General features: G+C 38.6%; 1 protein-coding gene and 1 non-coding gene across 3 annotated transcripts; one reads left to right on the top strand and one right to left on the bottom strand.

Moving 5' to 3' along the window:
• Positions 1-877: 877 nt before the first annotated feature.
• On the bottom strand, positions 878-15,687 carry sftpba (surfactant protein Ba). 2 transcript variants are annotated; one of them, XM_014128512.3, is made up of 12 exons: positions 15,539-15,687; positions 15,246-15,301; positions 11,973-12,047; positions 11,221-11,346; positions 11,003-11,122; positions 10,773-10,853; positions 6,323-6,506; positions 6,029-6,171; positions 5,856-5,936; positions 5,012-5,122; positions 4,505-4,575; positions 878-1,362 (listed from the first exon to the last, which is right to left on the bottom strand). In XM_014128512.3, the coding sequence occupies exons 1-11, from the start codon at positions 15,591-15,593 to the stop codon at positions 4,540-4,542; spliced, it is 1,068 nt and encodes a 355-aa protein (XP_013983987.1). In that variant the 5' UTR covers positions 15,594-15,687; the 3' UTR covers positions 878-1,362; positions 4,505-4,539. The 2 variants fall into 2 exon arrangements, with proteins under 2 accessions (XP_013983987.1, XP_045545970.1); XM_045690014.2 differs by lacking the exon at positions 11,973-12,047 and having other exon boundaries at positions 15,539-15,686.
• Positions 4,699-4,775, top strand: trnav-uac (transfer RNA valine (anticodon UAC)). The gene has a single exon. It is a non-coding gene; the product is annotated as a tRNA-Val (tRNA).
• Positions 15,688-17,879: the final 2,192 nt, after the last annotated feature.

The following is a 17,879-nucleotide window of genomic DNA, read 5'->3' as shown; positions in this document are numbered from 1 at the left end:
CTCTCTTCACCATTTTGATAACTCAATACTTGAAAACTAACGTACGTGCTTCATTTTTGACTGCCTTTAGGGACCTTTTAACATGGATGCTGACAAGTGAGGAAGGTTAACTTAAAAAAAATAAACAACAATTAAAAATCATTAGAGCATTGTTTTACCCTCTGGTTCCTAAAGTGGTCCACAGAAAAACTTTGGGTTGCAGCCACTAGGTGGTGCTCTAAGCATTTGCCAGTGTTATTTATATTTTGGCGACAAGGGTTTGGGAGATGACTGACTTCGCAGAAGTATTTTAAACTCCCCCCCCCCCCCCCCCCCCCCCACATGCCCACTGATAGAAGCAAAAGTCTGGCGGGTGTTGTACAGAGAAACCGGCCTCGTTTACAATGCTCTCTCTGTTGGGTATGTGCGGACTGCATCATTTGCATTCTGTACATTCTTTTTAAATCTATTTTTTAATTTTTGGTGGTGAGGCTCAGTCTGGTTACTGAAGGTGTAAAAGTGCCTTTTTTATGTTTTTACCTCCCCACACACCCTGCCTGCTCCTGCTACCATCTCCAACCCCTCACCTGTGATGCTCTCTTGATGCTTACATCCCCTCCCCCTTGGCTCAAATGTTCCATTTCCGAAAGACTTGAAATGCTCCCATGTGAAACTTTTGAATAAAAGTCTACCCTGATGTTCTGTACGTCATTCCTTTTTTAATTGTCAATATGCAACTCTTGCAGCACTAACCTCCATGGGTACTGAAACAGAAATACATTAATTGGGAGAGGTAGACTATCGTGTCCCTAATGAGGACACAATGTAATGTACAATGTTTGGAATTTCACTACACCATTGCTCCTGTTTGTAGAAATTATTTACATGAAAGAGCCAGTCAATGGGGAAAGTTATTTTATTTATTGCGTGATTTAATTTTGATAATGTCAGTAACCATAAAATAATGACCATGAAGAACACAACCAATATTCATATGAGGATTGAGGTCACATGTAAAGCTAAAATCACAAGCGAGGTAATCTGATCATTTTCCTAGTACATTTAGCTTTGTAGACCACCTTTACTGCTAATATAATGTCTCTAAATAGTTTCAATGTCTATCATGTTCTCTTAATCGCTAGCCCGCAGGAATGCATTGATTATTCATACTGACTGTTGTGCTGCCGGCAAATAAAAGTACAGAAGAGTTTTATAAAATCATATCATTGGCAAAATATTCAGTGCGATGTTCATGTGTGAAAGTGTTATCATATAGAACAATATTGGCACAGTAAATAGCATATTTGTAATTTGATGTTGAAGCTTTGGGATCTTCCATTGTAGCAAAGGCCTCAGGCTCTCTCAAAGTCTTGGATTATCAATCTGAAAAGAGAGTGGGCGCAACATTTATTTAAAAGCCGAGTCGTTTGTGTGTGTGACAACCAGTTCATCTGAAACCTAAATAGCTTGCCTATCATAAGATGTATTCATATTTGTGTTACTAGGGTCGGTTTAATAAATCATAGGCCCCGTGTCTTTGTTTTTTATAACCCCCCTTCCGGACACATCCTAATGTTTTGTAAACCCATTCCATACACAAAATTGCAATTCGTTGTGTGTTAAATATAACCTTGAAGAAAAAGCCCCTTTGTAATAATGCATAGGCTACAGTTGAGTAGATTTCCATTTTTTAGTTGTTGCAGGGTCTGGAAAATGCGCCTTTTCATGCAATTCTACATAACATTAGCAGAATCTCTATTAATGCCAAGCAAATGACTGTGAGAGTGGCTACTCTGACAGTGACAAATTTATCAATAAAAACAATCTGGCCTTGTGGCCAATGAAGCGACACACAGATTCAATGTAGCCTACAATATTAGTATACAAAACATTACCAACACCTGCAGTATATTATAGGCTACCGTTGGCTACTAAATAAGTTGCACACTGACTCACCCAATGAAGAAGAAGCCTAGGCTAGTACTCACCGGTGATGGCCAATGCGCTGTTCGTGGCAACAGCATATCTCATGATAAACTACTTTGATAAACAGTGATACTGTTCGCTCAACAACAAACAAATATTCTACAAACAGATTAGTCTTCTCTTTTCAGCAGTAGGAATTTGCTTTCCAAACTATGTTTTTCCTGCAATTGTTTTTTTTACCTGTATGTACTGTGATAACATTTAATCCACCGTTATTCTCTGTGGCTACATTATGTTCTCTGGTGTATTTTGAACATTGAGAGCGGGCTCCTGTAAACCCTTGCATTAAACCGGCCCTGTGTGTTAAAATGTGGGATTAAAATGGATTTAATTGTAATAATGAGAACTTGTTCTCAACTAGCCTACCTGGTTAAATAAAGGTGAAATAAAAATATATATATATATAAATGAGCTGAAATTAAAGATCCCAGAAACCTTACATACGTATTAAAAGCATTTTTTTGCACACATTTGTTTCTATCCATGTTAGTGAACAATTCTCTTTTGCCAAGATAATCCATCCACTTGATAGGTGTGGCATATCTAGAATCTGATTAAACAGCATGATCATTACACAGGTGCACCTTGTGCTGGGGATAATAAAAGGCCACTCTAAAATGTGCACTCTAAAATGTAAACAAATGCAGACCACATGTATGGCGTCGTGGGCGAGCAGTTTCCTGATGTCAACGTTGTGAACAGAATGCCCCATGGTGGAGGTGGGGTTATGGTATTGGCAGGCATGGACAACAAACATAATTGCATTTTATCGATGGCGATTTAATGCACAGAGATACTGTGACGAGATCCTGAGGCCCATTGTCGTGCCATTCATCCACCTCCATCACCTCATGTTTCAGCATGATAATGCACAGCCCCATTTCGCAAGAATCTGTACACATGTCCTGGAAGCTGAAAATGTCCTAGTTCTTCCACGTTACTCATTGAGCATGTTTTGGATGCTCTGGATCGACGTGTACGACAGCGTGTTCCAGTTCCTGCCAATATCCAGCTTCTTCGCACAGCCATGGAAGAGGAGTGGGACAACATTCCACAGCCCACAATCAACAGCCTGATCAACTCTATGTGAAGGAGATGTGTCGCGCTGTATGAGGTAAATGGTGGTCACTCCAGATACTGACTGGTTGTCTGATCCACGCCCGTAACTTTTAAGGTATCCGTGACCAACAGATGCATATCTTTATTCCCAGTCATGTGAAATCCATAGATTAGGGCCTAATGAATTAATTTAAATGGACTGATTTCCTTATATGAACTGTAACTCAGTAAAATCTTAGAAATGGTTGCATGTTGCGTTGATATTTTTGTTCAGTGTATGTTGAATTTCATATTTGACATATATTATTTGACCTTGTTTCAATGTTGATAGTAAAATGGTATGTTTGAATGCAAAGAGTGTGCAAAGCTGTCATCAACGCAAAGGGTGCCTACTTAGAACAATATAAAATATATTTTGATTTGTTTAACACTTTTTGGGTTACTACATGATTCCATATGTGTTATTTCAAAGTACAAAGTAGAAAATAGTAAAATAAAGAAAAACCCTTGAATGAGTAGATGTGTCCAGACTTTTGACTGGTACTGTATGTCTACACTATCCAAGCAGAAGATACATCTCTTTCAAATGTTGATATGTGGTTGTGTTCATAATTCAATATCCAGTTTCTCTACAAAATAATGATTGATATGTTGGATTTCCGTCTCTCAGTTAATGAATAGCACTAAATCAAATCCAACTTAAATGCACTTCAAATATAGTTTTATTTGATTTATTCCTATTCTTCAACTTAGAATTTTGGTTGAGATGGAGACATAAATCCAACATATTACTAACTTGTAGATCAACCCACCGTCCTTCATTAAAAATAAAATATCCAAAGGTAAAAGTGTATTATTAATATCACTAACTACTTCTAAACTTCCAAAGATCCATTCAACCATGGATGAATGATAATACTGTATGAAAGATGATCTCTTCCTAAATATTTTGTCAAATTATACATTTTGTATAATTTGGTTTCTTAGAAACAAGGGGTGGCTTAACTTACCCTTTCCCTCAATTTACCCCTCTCCCTTACTGGTTGATGACCCTTTTCAAATCCAATGTATTTCCATGTTGATTCTATGTCACAATATGTTGACAAATTTTGTTGAAACAACAATGATTAAATCAGTGTGTGTGTCCAGTGGGTTGTCATTCAAAAGTCATGTCAACCCCTATTAATTCATGTGATTTGTTAGGCCAATTTGTACTCCTGAACTAATGTAGGCTTGCCAAAACAAAGGGGATGAATACTTATGCATCAACTGTATTTTAGTTATTTAATTTGCATACATTTGTAAAAATGTACAGTATTTTTTTTCACCTTGACATTATGGAGTATTTTGTGTAGATCAATGACCAAATGTCATAGTTAAATCCATTTCAATCCCACTTTGTAAAGCAACAAATGGGAAAAAATCCAAGGTGGGTGAATACTTTTTATAGGCGCTGTATTTACATCAAGAGTCAACTTACCGTCCACTTTGAGAGTAGGTGCTGGGCAGAGGTTCTTACTTCCACGCAAACTTCTGGCAGATTGACACCATCTTTAAAAGACAAATTGCATGCAAAGATTGAAATACCTTTGTTCTGTTATGAAATGTGTACTATACTTTTTTGTATTTTCTTGATGTATTTCCTATTGTGTAATTTCTTGTATGATTGCCACAGCCTTCCCAATGGCTCAGTTGGTAGAGCATGGTGTCTACAACGCCAGGGTTGTGGGTTCAATTCCCACCGGGGGGCCAGTACAATTTAAAATAAATACAAATTTTAAAAAATGCATGAAATTAAATGTATGAACTGTATTCACTACTGTAAGTTGCTCTGGATAAGAGCATCTGCTAAATTACTAAAATGTAATGTTAATGATTGTGTGATGCAAGACTCCCTTAGTCTTAAGAGACGTTAGTCTCAATAGGACTCCTTGATAAAATAAATAAAGGTAAAATAAAACTTTGTTGGTGTGTTCAGTGGCCTTACCCCGCATTCCAGGGCAGTCTTGAGGTCTCTGCAACTGTAGCTGGTGCCCAGAGAGCATGGGTCCCCTCCCTGTTCTCCTGCCTCTATCACTCCCCCACACAGGCCCACTCTCTGAGAAACAAAGAAACTTAAAGTACATCCCCACCACATAGAAATTTTGAATTAATTAACCTCTACGGGATCGGTGTCCCCCCGCGGGACGGTTGAGCTAACGTAAGTAACAAAATAAATTCCCAGGATATAGACATATCTGATATGGGCAGAAAGCTTGAATTCCTCTTAATCTAACTGCATTGTCCAATTCACAGTAGCTATTACAGTGAAATAATACCATGCTATTGTTTGAGGAGAGTGCACAATTATGAACTTGAAAATGTATTAATAAACCAATTAGGCACATTTGGGCAGTCTTGATACAACATTTTGAACAGATATGCAATGGTTCATTGGATCAGTCTAAAACTTTGCACATACAATGCTGCCAACTAGTGGCCAAAATCTAAATAGCGCCTGGGCTGGAATAATACATTATTACCTTTCTCTTGCATTTCAAAGATGATGGTACAAAAAAAAATACAACAAACTCATGTTTTGTTCTTTGTATTATCTTTTACAAGATCTAATGTGTTATATTCTCCTACATTCATTTCACATTTCCACAAACTTCAAAGTGTTTCCTTTCAAATGGTATCAAGAATATGCATATCCTTGCTTCAGGTCCTGAGCTACAGACAGTTAGATTTGGGTATGTCATTTTAGGCGAAAATTGAAAAAAGGGTCAGGTCCTTAGTGACTTTCATGTTATGTTACAGTGTGTTGTCGAGTGAATCTAAACATGACATACCTCACACACATCAAGGGCAGACTCTGGTTTACCCAGAACCCCCTTCAGCTGGTGCCCATGACGCTGGGTAAAGCCATCACACTGAAAAGAGAGAAATAAGACATGAGCCCAGAGGCATCTATAAGGCCCCTATGTGAGATGAGAGGAGATGTAGACCAGGGGGCAGGGCTGACCTTGGGCAGGGCCTTGGGGTGGAGCTGGCAGACAGAGGCCAGGAAGGAGGAGGTCTGGGGCTCTGAAGCATTGGAGCCCAGCTGTAGACGAGTCAGAACCGCCAGGGTCAGACAGGAGTCACAGTCAGACAGAGGAGCACTCTCTGAGAGGGAGAGAAAGAGGGAGAGGAGAGAGGGAAATAATAGAGAGACATTTCAAAACAGAGGATTATATAGAAGAGGAAATGATGCAGAGAAAATTGATTATATGGTGGTGGTGCAAAGCAGGGCAGGAGGGATGAACAATGAACTCACCCAGGACAGGCGTATCCATGCCATGACAGGCTTCGACAAGGGTGCATATGGCCTCAGGGGTGGCGTAGGTCAGGAGCATGTCCATCAGCATCTTACCATACTTCTCTATCAGGTTCTCACACTGCTTCCTGTAGGACATGGGTAGAAAACCACACACCTTCCCCAGCAGATCAATCACAGCCATCTGGGAGGGGAAACAGATACAGGGCATTGGGAAAAGGATTGTTTGTGTGTGCGTACATGCACACACATGTAGGGTGGCAGGTAGCCTAGCGGTTAAGAGTGTTAAGCCAGTAACCAAAAGGTTGTTGGTTCAAATCCCCAAGCTGACTAGGTGAAACATCTGTCAATGTGCCCTTGAGCAAGGCACTTAACCCTAATTGCTCCTGCAAGTTGCTTTGGATACAAATGTCTGCTGAAATATAAATATGTGTGTTAGTGCACAACAAACTCTGATTGGTAAGCTTAACACTGTGGGTGTACAATTGAATGCTTTTTAAGTGTTTAGATGAGAACCACCAGAATGTATTTTTATAAAGACTTTTCAAAGTGTTGCCCTTTTAACAGTGTTACAGTGTATATTTCCTAACACCAGTGATGTAGGTATTGAACACTATATTGGGTGACGACAACACTTTTTAGTGTGTTCCAACTGATAGTTTCTAACACCAGTGGCATTTAAATGTTTCACTAACTCAGTGGTGTTCACTGATACCGTGTATTTTGGAATTTGAATATTACTCTAACAGTTTACTAGCTTATAAACTGGCTACATCACATTATGCTGGCTTGCAAAATTATGTGTAAATCCTATTGAATTCCAGCCAGATTGAGGATATCCAACAATGTTTACTTTTACCTGCAACCTGCATTTAGAATGACTGCCAAGGTAGGGCTCGAAAAAATGTAGACTACCTAAACTATCTAAACTGGAACAACCATCTCAGCAACGGGTGCAATAAATCCAACTACTAACAGATTGGATTAGTTTAGAAAAATGTCATGTTATTTACATTTGTGTAGCATAAAATCAATGTACATGCAAAAAAATCTAAAAATCTACCTGCAATTTTTACAACTCTTAATTTAAAAAAGGCAGTTGTTTCAAAACTCTAAGCACATTTTCAAATGACTAATTACAACACACAAAATCATACAGTCACCTTTCCATAAAACTTAATCATCTAGAAAGAAATACATTTCACATTGCAATACATGTTCATATAAAAGTAATTGCCTTTCACAATGCAATGCTCACATTACCATTGATATGATTATCTCCTCTTTTGTTAAAATACATTTTACTGTAACTTAATCCGACTGCTCTGAATTAATGATCACTTAAACATTTGGTAAACCTATAGATTTGACATGTCAACTGGTTTGTCTACTACAGATTTTGAGAACTACATAATTAAAATATATGTCTGTAAAGTAGAAACATAAAAATTATGATTTACTGTATACTCAAATGTACTACTATGATGATGACTATGATGATTTTACTTCACAGTACATAAAAAACAATCTGACATTGACAAGATCAGATATGTACTGTACGTAACAAATCAAAGTTTATTGTTCGCATCCACAGATTAGCAGATGTTACAGCAGGTGCAGTGAAATGCTTGTATTTGTAACTCTAACAGTGCAGTAATACAATATCAATACAATACCAATATGCAAATAATCCAGAAAGTCCAAAACAAGAAAGAAATGCATCCCCCAGTACTGTAATATTTGCCATTTACGTAGCAGATACTTTAATCCAAAGTGACAACAGTCTACACATTTTGGTATGTGACCCCAGTGGAAATCAAACCCACAACTCTGGTGTTGCTAGTGCCGTGTTCTTATGAACTGAGCCACGTACAGGACCAATACAATACAGAAGTACAATACAATACTGTAAAATACAATACATGATTACAATACAGGTGGAAGATTGCCATCCCCATGAGCGTACCACCCTCCTTCAGGCCATGGATGAGGCATGCAATGATTTCAAACCAGACCTAAATCAGACTTTGATTTGCAATGCTAAAAGGTTATTCCCAGGTGCATGAACAATAAGGATATTTACTTTGATTTTGATGAGAACCTATGTCCAAATGCTCAAGACAGGCCTGATGCAAATTAGTGCCTGCTAAACATTGTTTCTTTCATTTCTTTCATTTGATTACATTTTGAAAGCTGTATTCAATGATCACACCTTTGATCACACATGGGATAGTGTACCTAATATGAAAACAGTGTAATGTACTGTAATATACAAGTGTTACTAGTATGGAGTTTTGTACTAAGAGTTTTGAAAATTCACCACAAATTCACCATAATACAGAAAACTGTATTATTATTTTTTTAAATCACTTTGGTACAATTTTCACAAGTATGTGTTACATTTTCACAATACTAAACACAAAAATCATCAAAATGGCTAATGTTTTTAATACTCTAAGCACATTTGTAATTGACTGAGTACTACAAATAAATTCACAAAGTCACTTGTTCATTGCACCAAATCACTCTTTCAATTTGGATGCATAATCAACCTAAGTATCTGCTTTTCAAAATGCAACATTCACTTGACTTTTGATTTGATGTTCTTATTTGTTGTTAACAATACAAATAATCAGACAATCACTTAATCAAACTGTTCAAAACTGATAACTACTGAACCAAAATTATGCAGTGCTTGTAGTTAGCATATACAGTATAGTTTGATAACTGCTGAACACAGTAAATGTATATATGTTTGCCTCATAAATGTATCAATCTGAAATCAATTTATGATGGAAGGTAAACCAAATCATATATGTATGTGCCAGTGTGCTTCAATAGGAAGTGGAAAGAGTCACTCTATGTGCTACCATTTGGAACGATAGTGTACTGTACAATGATCTGATGAAATACCTGTGTTATATATAACAATATAGTTCACTCATTATCTGAATTTCATTGATACACTGTAAGCTGATGAATTTCAAGCAGACAGGCGATACTGTATCATTTGACAAGTCCCGTTGTCACGCCCTGGCCATAGAGAGGTTTTTTTATTCTCTATTTTGGGTAGGCCAGGGTGTGACTATGTTCCTTTTTCTATGTTCTTTATTTTCTATCTTTTGGCCGGGTATGGTTCTCAATCAGGGACAGCTGTCTATCGTTGTCTCTGATTGGGAACCATAGTTAGGTAGCCATTTTCCCTCCTTATGTTGTGGGAAGTTGACTTTGTTTATGGCAATTAGCCTTTAGCTTCACAGTTTGTTGGGTAGTGTTTATTGTTTTGTTCGGCGTCTTTTCTAATAAAAATAAGATGTACGCTCACCACGCTGCACCTTGGTCCTCTTTCAACCGACGTGACACCCGTAGAAAAGGTGATCTTGTAAAATGTAGCATAGGGCAGAAATAACATACAACACCGTGCTACGTTTTTACAGTAGCCAACTCCTTTCCAATACCCCAATTTCTGATGATTTGTCCTACCTATTTACTGTATAAGAATAATAAAATGTAAAACTGATAGACATATTTCTCAAAATGCTCACAATCTGCCATTGGATACAAATTATATATATTTTTGCAAGTTATAGTCAAATACTGTATGGAAAATGATATTTACCATCTGCTATTCTTTCTATTCAGCACTTCAAAAAGAACAGTTTTGAAATGCGTGTCTTGTATTTTTTGGTATTGGACTAAATGGTAGTTAAAATGACTAAATGGTGAGCCTGTCATTATCTGATATACTGGTGACTAAATTAAATGTTCTCATGGTATTTCATTAATTTTGCATGAATGACTCAGGGGTGAAAGGTGTGTGAAACCTCTATGAATACATAATCAAAGGTTCTGAACATAAGATAGGGGCATTACAAGTGTTATCAGTTTAGAGTTTTGTTCTAAGAGTTTTGAAAATATACAACTTACATCTGAAAAATGTGCCAAAGTGATTGAAAAAAAAGAGAACACTAACACAGGCAACACCTCGATTGAATAACAGTATTTTCAAGATATGAACAACAGCTGGGGTGTGTGTGTTCCTGTGTGCATGCCTTTTAAACAAATAGAATCCCTATGGCAGGGTTCCCCAACTGGTGACTGCGGGTGTTTTGATTTTTTGGACATAAAAAACTGTAAAAACACCAGGATATCAGCTCCAAGTGATTTTAATTGAAGAAATCTGTTCCCAGGTAGGCCTATTCCCAAGTAGGCCTATTCCCACGCATATAGAGAGAAACCTGATCATATACAAATGTAAACAAGGTTTGAAATTATTATGTTTTAGTCAAACATTATATCTGTTTGGGCTTCTCGCCGTCAATTTGCCTTCTACAAATTATTTGAAATTCTGTTACGGCCCCCCTGACCATCTGCTCAAGAAAATAATCGTCCCGTGGCTGAATCTAGTTGATGATCCCTACACTAATTCTATTTCTATGGCATGCCTTACCTCAGTCCTTATTTTCGGCAGCATACTCTCCAGTGACTTGATAAGATATATGCAGAAGGTACATTCTGGCGAGAACTGCACCTGGTAGACAAAACAGAAAGAAAACAGAGGGAGAAAGAGAACAAGATAAAGACAGACAAACAGTCAGGTACAGACAAACAAAAACAGTCAGCGGGACGCAGAGTAGAGGTCAGAGAGAGAGTGCATTAGTCCTGTTCTTTCTGTCTCACCTTTGACATTGTCATGGCTGACTTCAGACCCTCTTGAATGTGATCGGTCAGCAGGCTCTGCTGCTGGCTGTCTGACTGGGAGCCACACAGTCCCAACACGGTACACACCTCAGTGGGTTTCTGTGGGAGAGGAGAGAGGCTCAATTCAGGCTCATTCAGTCAGAATTATATAAAAAATAACAAACCAGGATCTTTCTCAACCTCCCGCCAGCACTTACGAAGAAGCTGGTCAAGAAGGTGATGACCAGGGGGAGGTTCTTATCCACTTGCTCCCGGCACAGTTTGGGGGACGCAGGGCCTGGCATGAGGTCACATAGTTTCTCCAATTCGCCCCTGATCTCGGCCTAGGGATGGAGGAGTGGGAGGCATCAGTTGAAATCATTTTGTGTCACATTAAGGAAATTATGTGTTTTACAATCATTAAGCCATATTAGAGAATGTATTAAAAGCTACAGTAAAGTACATTTATTTTTGCATACCACTGGTTTGTTTGGCCACTGACTGTGTTTAAGAAGAATGAACTATTCAGGGGTGAGATTACACAGACCGAAGTGCCTGACCAGCCTCAGAGGAAAGGGGAACTTAGAAGTCAGAAATACACTGTGAACTGCTTTTATAGTTACTTTTAAATAGAAAAGAGGAAGTGGCTTTCTAACTCTCCAAAACAGCAACGCAGAACAGAAACACAAACTGTACCACTTGTGTTGAGTGAGGGTTTGTGGGAAAAAAACAGGTGAAAACCATTTCAGGAACTGAAAGTGTCTGTTGTTTCTCATTGTGTGCGGAAAAGAAACCTGAATGCTCTATCTGCAGCAACAAATAGGAAGAAAAACGGACCCAGGTGAACGAGCATCATATGCACATACAAGTAGTACTAATGTGATGGTTATATGTTTCTGGGTGTTATTATGAATGATTCAAATGTATGGTATGTATGGTTCAGGGGTGCATGTTCTGTCGATGCATTCACCTGTATGTCCGGGTTGGAGATAAGGTCTTTAAGGAGTTCAATTATTTGGGTACAGTCCTGGCAGCTGTCCCCTTTCTGAGAGGAGGAGAGGGAAAGAGAAGAATGCCAACTCAAAGCTGTGGCGGGATACTGAGGCAAAGACATCCATTTATTCTACTTAGTATATAAGTGGAAGTTGACATTATTCCTGAAGGTACTCCCTGAAAAGCAGTGCTGGATTTCTATGAAATGTTATTTTGTGTTGCAAAACATGTCTCCGGTCTTTTATACCTGCTTCTATAGTCTATAGACTGAAAACCTGTTTTAAAGAAAACATAAGTGAAATTGGCTCGGTTCTTATTAAGACACAAAATATTATGACCCCATCACTGAAAGATAACATTCTCAAGAACATGTATGTGTCTTCTGTTTCCCTATACAATGCCCACAAGCTTCATTAGAACAGAGTCAGTGGAGGCTCCTCATAGGAGGAAGGGGAGGACCATCCTCCTCAGTGAATTTCATAAAAATAAAAAGAATGAAACATTTAAAAAGTTATCCTTTTTAGATAAAACAATTCTAAATATATTCATGTCAGCAAATAATTGATTAAAACACAGTGTTTTGTAATGAAGGTCTACAGTAGCCACAGCAGCACTCTGTAGGGTAGCACCATGGTGTAGCCGGAGGACAGCTGGCTTCTGTCCTCCTCTGGGTACATTGACTTTAATAAAAAACCTAGGAGGCTCTTGGTTCTCACCCCCTTCCACAGACGTACACAGTAATTATGACAACTTCCGGAGGACGTCCTGGAGTGGTGTAAAGCTCACCGCCATTGGACTCTGGAGCAGTGGAAACTCGTTCTCTGGAGTGATGAATCACACTTCACCATTTGGAAGTCTGACGGACAAATCTGAGTTTGGTGAATGCCAAGAGAACGCTACCTGCCCCAATGCATAGTGCCAACTGTAAAGTTTGGTGGAGGATGAATAATGGTCTGGGGCTGTTTTTCATGGTTCGGGCTAAGCCCCTTAGTTCCAGGGAATGGAAATCTTAACGCTACAGCATACAATGACATTCTAGACGATTCTGTGCTTCCAACTTTGTGGCAACAGTTTGGGGAAGGCCCTTTCCTGTTTCAGCATGACATTGTCCCCGTGCACAAAGCGAGGTCCATACAGAAATGGTTTGTAGAGATTGGTGTGGAAGAACTTGACTGCACAGATTCCAACCTCATTGCCCGACCTCACTAATGTTCTGTGGCTGAGTGGAAGCAAGTCCCTGCAGCAATGTTCCAACATTTCGTGGAAAGCCTTCGCAGAAGTGTGGAGGCTGTTATAGCAGCAAAGGGGGACCAACTTCATATTAATGCCCATGATTTTGGAATGAGATGCTCGACGAGCAGGTGTCCACATACTTTTGGTCATGTTGTGTATGTTGACTATGAGGTGACAATCATGGTGAACAGTCATGATATGAAGGTTTGACTTTTTTTCGCCTGGTCACAGATAGCTGATGTGTTGTGCACTGAAGTCCACAAGCGAAGGAAAAAAGTGAGAGGAGGAGAGAGTTGCGAGAAGGAATTATATATACAAGGAGCAAAGTGATCATGCTGTTTTTATGTGGCTGCTATGAAAGTCAACTGTGAATGCGTGTGATCAGGGGTGTATTCATTCCACCATTCTGTTGAAAAACGTTTCTTAAACGGAAGCAAATGGAATGAAACGGGGATAAACATACCTGAATCTTTCCAATAGAAACTCTCATTTGCATCTGTTGGACTAATGATTACATCCTAGATCAGCTAGATGCAAGCAAGAGTGTGCAAGGCAGTATTGAATGTGTCACTGTCTGTCACCTTGATTACTCAGTTATCTCAACCTCTGCACCTACATTATAAACTTTCATTCATAGGCTAGGTTGTAGCAACCTCATGATGGGAACAGGGACATTTTGAGTATCATATAGTAGCCTAAACCTATAGATGTTACATTGAGCTGGGTGAATGGAAAATTAATGACAGTCATCCAATATGCTCTAATAGAAATAAGGCCATGCTCATAAAATATACAATTATCCTCCCTCATTTTAAATGGCACCTACCCCCACTGAACAGAGAAGACAAGACCAGGCACTAAATCAGACTGGGAGAAAAGTTTCCATCTACAGTTTTTATGCAAGTAAAGTCATACTGTATGAGAAAAAATCAAGACAGCTGTGATGGAAATAAGACATTTCGGTACAATTTTATAAATGCCAACAGATCATTTGTTAGTTGACATCGTGGGATTTTTTCTGTCGGTAAAATGAATTATTCGAGAAAAGGCGCTGGAAACGAGTTTATGTGCAAATATTGATATAATAACCATCATATGGAAGTAAACTTGGAATCACGCGATGACATGTTGTGTGGTCCTCCCACTACTAGGTCTACTCGGAAAACCACGCCGTTTTTAAACTACGTACATATGAACTTGTTTATGATGAATTCCACAGGGTGGTGAACGTGCACGGCGATGAGTTTGATGCTCCTTTCCAATAAATATTTAGGGTCTTAATCTGGTGACATGATGATCGATGCTTAACTGCAGTTTGACAAATACAAATATTCTGGCTGTTATCCATAATAATCTCATAATGTGACTAGCCTACCCGTACAGTCTACCCGCTCTGTATTTACGTGTTGTTGGCTAGAGCGCAGGTGCCAAGCACAGAGGAGGCACATTTGCTATTTTACGCAATAATTTTTGTGACAAAACTACCAGTAGAGTTGAACATGCAATTGAAACACACTGAACTCTAGATTTGTATTCGATACATGAACATTTTAGCGAAAAAACATACTTCATTCAACTTGAAATACTGTCAAAAGTATTGTCAGACTGATTTGTAATAGACTGCCATAGCCCCAATTAAAATATTAAATAAACATTGGCCGTTGATTACATAACCTTTGGTGAGAACACAAAAAATGTATTAATTAATCAAAATGGGATCATGGGCGAAAAAATTTGGGGAACCCCTGGAACTAATCTGATTGATAATGCTATTGATAATTATACTTTATTTGATTCATATACTGTAGTAATGATATTGATTATGGAGCACATTATCTGGTCATTTTCTCTTAGTAAAACACATTCATATTTCTATATTTTTTCTATATATTTTTGGGCTTTTTGAATCCTGCCAGGTGGTTGTTAGTATGCAGCACAATGTTGCATACACTGGGATTCCTATATTTTGTGGGTTAAAGGGGGGAATCATTGTTTTCAAAATAAAAATAGTTCTTACTTTCAGTTTGTCCCAGGCGTTTTGTGTTCCCTCCCCACCGACAACCCTTGCCAAAGCTGTGGAAAGATAAAAATATGAAGAAAAATAAAATCTGTTATAAAAATGTGTCTCCATAAACACTTTTTTCCATTTGTGGTTCTAAATGTCTCATGAACAAGATTATATATTTTAATTACATGTTTAATTAAAACATGAATGTATATGTCAATAATGGACATTGAATTAAATATACTATAACATCATATTCATATGTTATAGTATTAACCGAAACTGTGTGCAATTGTATAGCATACCTGTGGTCTGGTAAGAAATTAAGACAACGAGTGCAAGCTTGAAAGAGGCCATCATAAGTCAGTCTCTTTCAAAGACTACTTGGAAAATGAATAACCGCTCAATGTAGGACTTGGGTATAGACAGGGGCCAGCTGCCACAGAAAGCCCTCGCCAATCAGAGCTTGACAGAAAACCACAGGTTGAAGTGTGATAAGCTATTTCTATTCTCTTTGGTATTGCGGAACTGAGTTGTACAAAAGTAATGAGGGTCCCAATTCAATATAAACTGTATCTTTTGTTTCAGTATCTGGATGCTATAACAAAACCCACGTTTTATTTATTTATTTTATTTAACCTTTATTTAACCAGGTAGGCTAGTTGAGAACAAGTTCTCATTTACAACTGCGACCTGGCCAAGATAAAGCAAAGCAGTGCGACACAAACAACAACACAGAGTTACACATGGAATAAGAAAACATACAGTCAATAATACAATAGAGAAAGTCTATATACAGTGTGGGCAAATTAGGTAGGATAAGGGGGGTGGGGCAATAAATAGGCCATAGTGGCAAAATTATTACAGTATGGCAAATTAAAAGTTTGGGGTGATAGATGTGCAGAAGATGAGTGCAAGTAGCAGTACTGGGGTGCAAAGGAGCAAAATAAATAAAATAAATAACAATATGGTGATGAGGTAGTTGGATGGGCTATTTACAGATGGGCTATGTACAGGTGCAGTGATCTGTGAGCTGCTCTGACAGCTGGTGCTTAAAGCTAGTGAGGGAGATATGAGTCTCCAGCTTCAGTGATTTTTTCAGTTCGTTCCAGAAATTGGCAGCAGAGAACTGGAAGGAAAAGCGGCCAAAGGAGGAATTGGCTTTGTGGGTGACCAGTGAGATATACCTGCTGGAATGCGTGCTACGGGTGGGTGCTGCTATGGTGACCAGTGAGCTGAGATAAGGCGGGGCTTTACCTAGCAAAGACTTATAGATGACCTGGAGCCAGTGGGTTTGGCGACGAATATGAAGCGAGGGCCAGCCAACGAGAGCATACAGGTCGCAGTGGTGGGTAGTATATGGGGCTTTGGTGACAAAACCGATGGCACTGTGATGGACTGCATCCAATTTGCTGAGTAGAGTGTTGGAGGCTATTTTGTAATAGCCTCCATAAACTGCATGCTTTCCTGATGATTAGTAGTGGGAGGACCACACATCACGTGACTCCAAATTTGCTTGATATGATGGTAATATTTGCACATAAAAGGGTTTCCACTGACATTTTGCACATAATTCATTTTACCAACTCAAAAAGATCTCATCTTGTCTAGCGTATTTGGTTTTGTGGACATTTGGAAAGTTGAAATTTCTCATCCAACATGTACTTTACTTGCATAAAAAGGTTGGATGGAAACATGGTTTGAATCATGGAAAGAGCAGGTGTGCCTAATGTTTTGTACACTCAGTGTATATACTGTGTTATAAGCCGGATGGTTCAGCGCTGAATGATTGGATGAAAGCCGTGGTATAGCCTGTACTGTATACTTTGTGTATGACAAAACATTTCTTTTTACTGTTCTTGAGTTTGCAAGAAAGGCATTTCACTGTACTTGTGCATGTGACATTAAAATTTGAAACTTCTAATTCCGTTGGTAACCAGGTTATAATAGCAATAAGGAACCTCAGGGGTTTGTGGTATATGGCCAATATACCACGGCTAAGGAATGTATCCAGACACTCCTCATTACGTCAAGCGTAAGAACAGCCCTTAGCCCTGGTATATTGGCCATATACTACACCTTATCGGGCCTTATTGCTTAATTCTAGTCAAGGTTGATCCTATAAACTACTGCTGTATACACCTTTTCTGTTCAATAAAATAAAATAAAATTGTATATGTCACATACGCCGAATACAACTGGTGTAGACTAGACAGTGAAATTCTTGTTTACGAGCCCTTCCCAACAAAGCATAGTTTAAAAATACAAATAAAATACAAATATATTGAACAAAAATATAAACGTAACATGCAACCTTTTTAAAGATTTTACTGAGTTACAGTTCATATAAGGAAATTGAAATAAATTCATTAGGCCCTAATCTGAGAATTTCCCGACTGGGAAGAGAGATATGCATCTGTTGGTCACAGATACCCACTCCTCTTCAATGGCTGTGTGAAGTTGCTGGATATTGGCGTGAACTGGAAGACACTGTCGTACACGTCGACCCAGAACATCGCAAACATGCTTAATGGGTGACATGTCTGGTGAGTACGCAGGCCATAGAAAACTGGGACATTTACAACTTCCAGGGGCCATGCTTTATCATGCTGAAACATAGGGTGATAATGGTGAACTAATGGTACA

The sequence above is a fragment of the Salmo salar genome, chromosome 11 (genome assembly GCF_965601325.2).
Source record: "Salmo salar chromosome 11, fSalSal1, whole genome shotgun sequence".
Taxonomy (NCBI): domain Eukaryota; kingdom Metazoa; phylum Chordata; class Actinopteri; order Salmoniformes; family Salmonidae; genus Salmo; species Salmo salar.
Note: the sequence above shows the minus strand (reverse complement) of the source record. Positions and strands in the feature narration are given on the sequence as shown.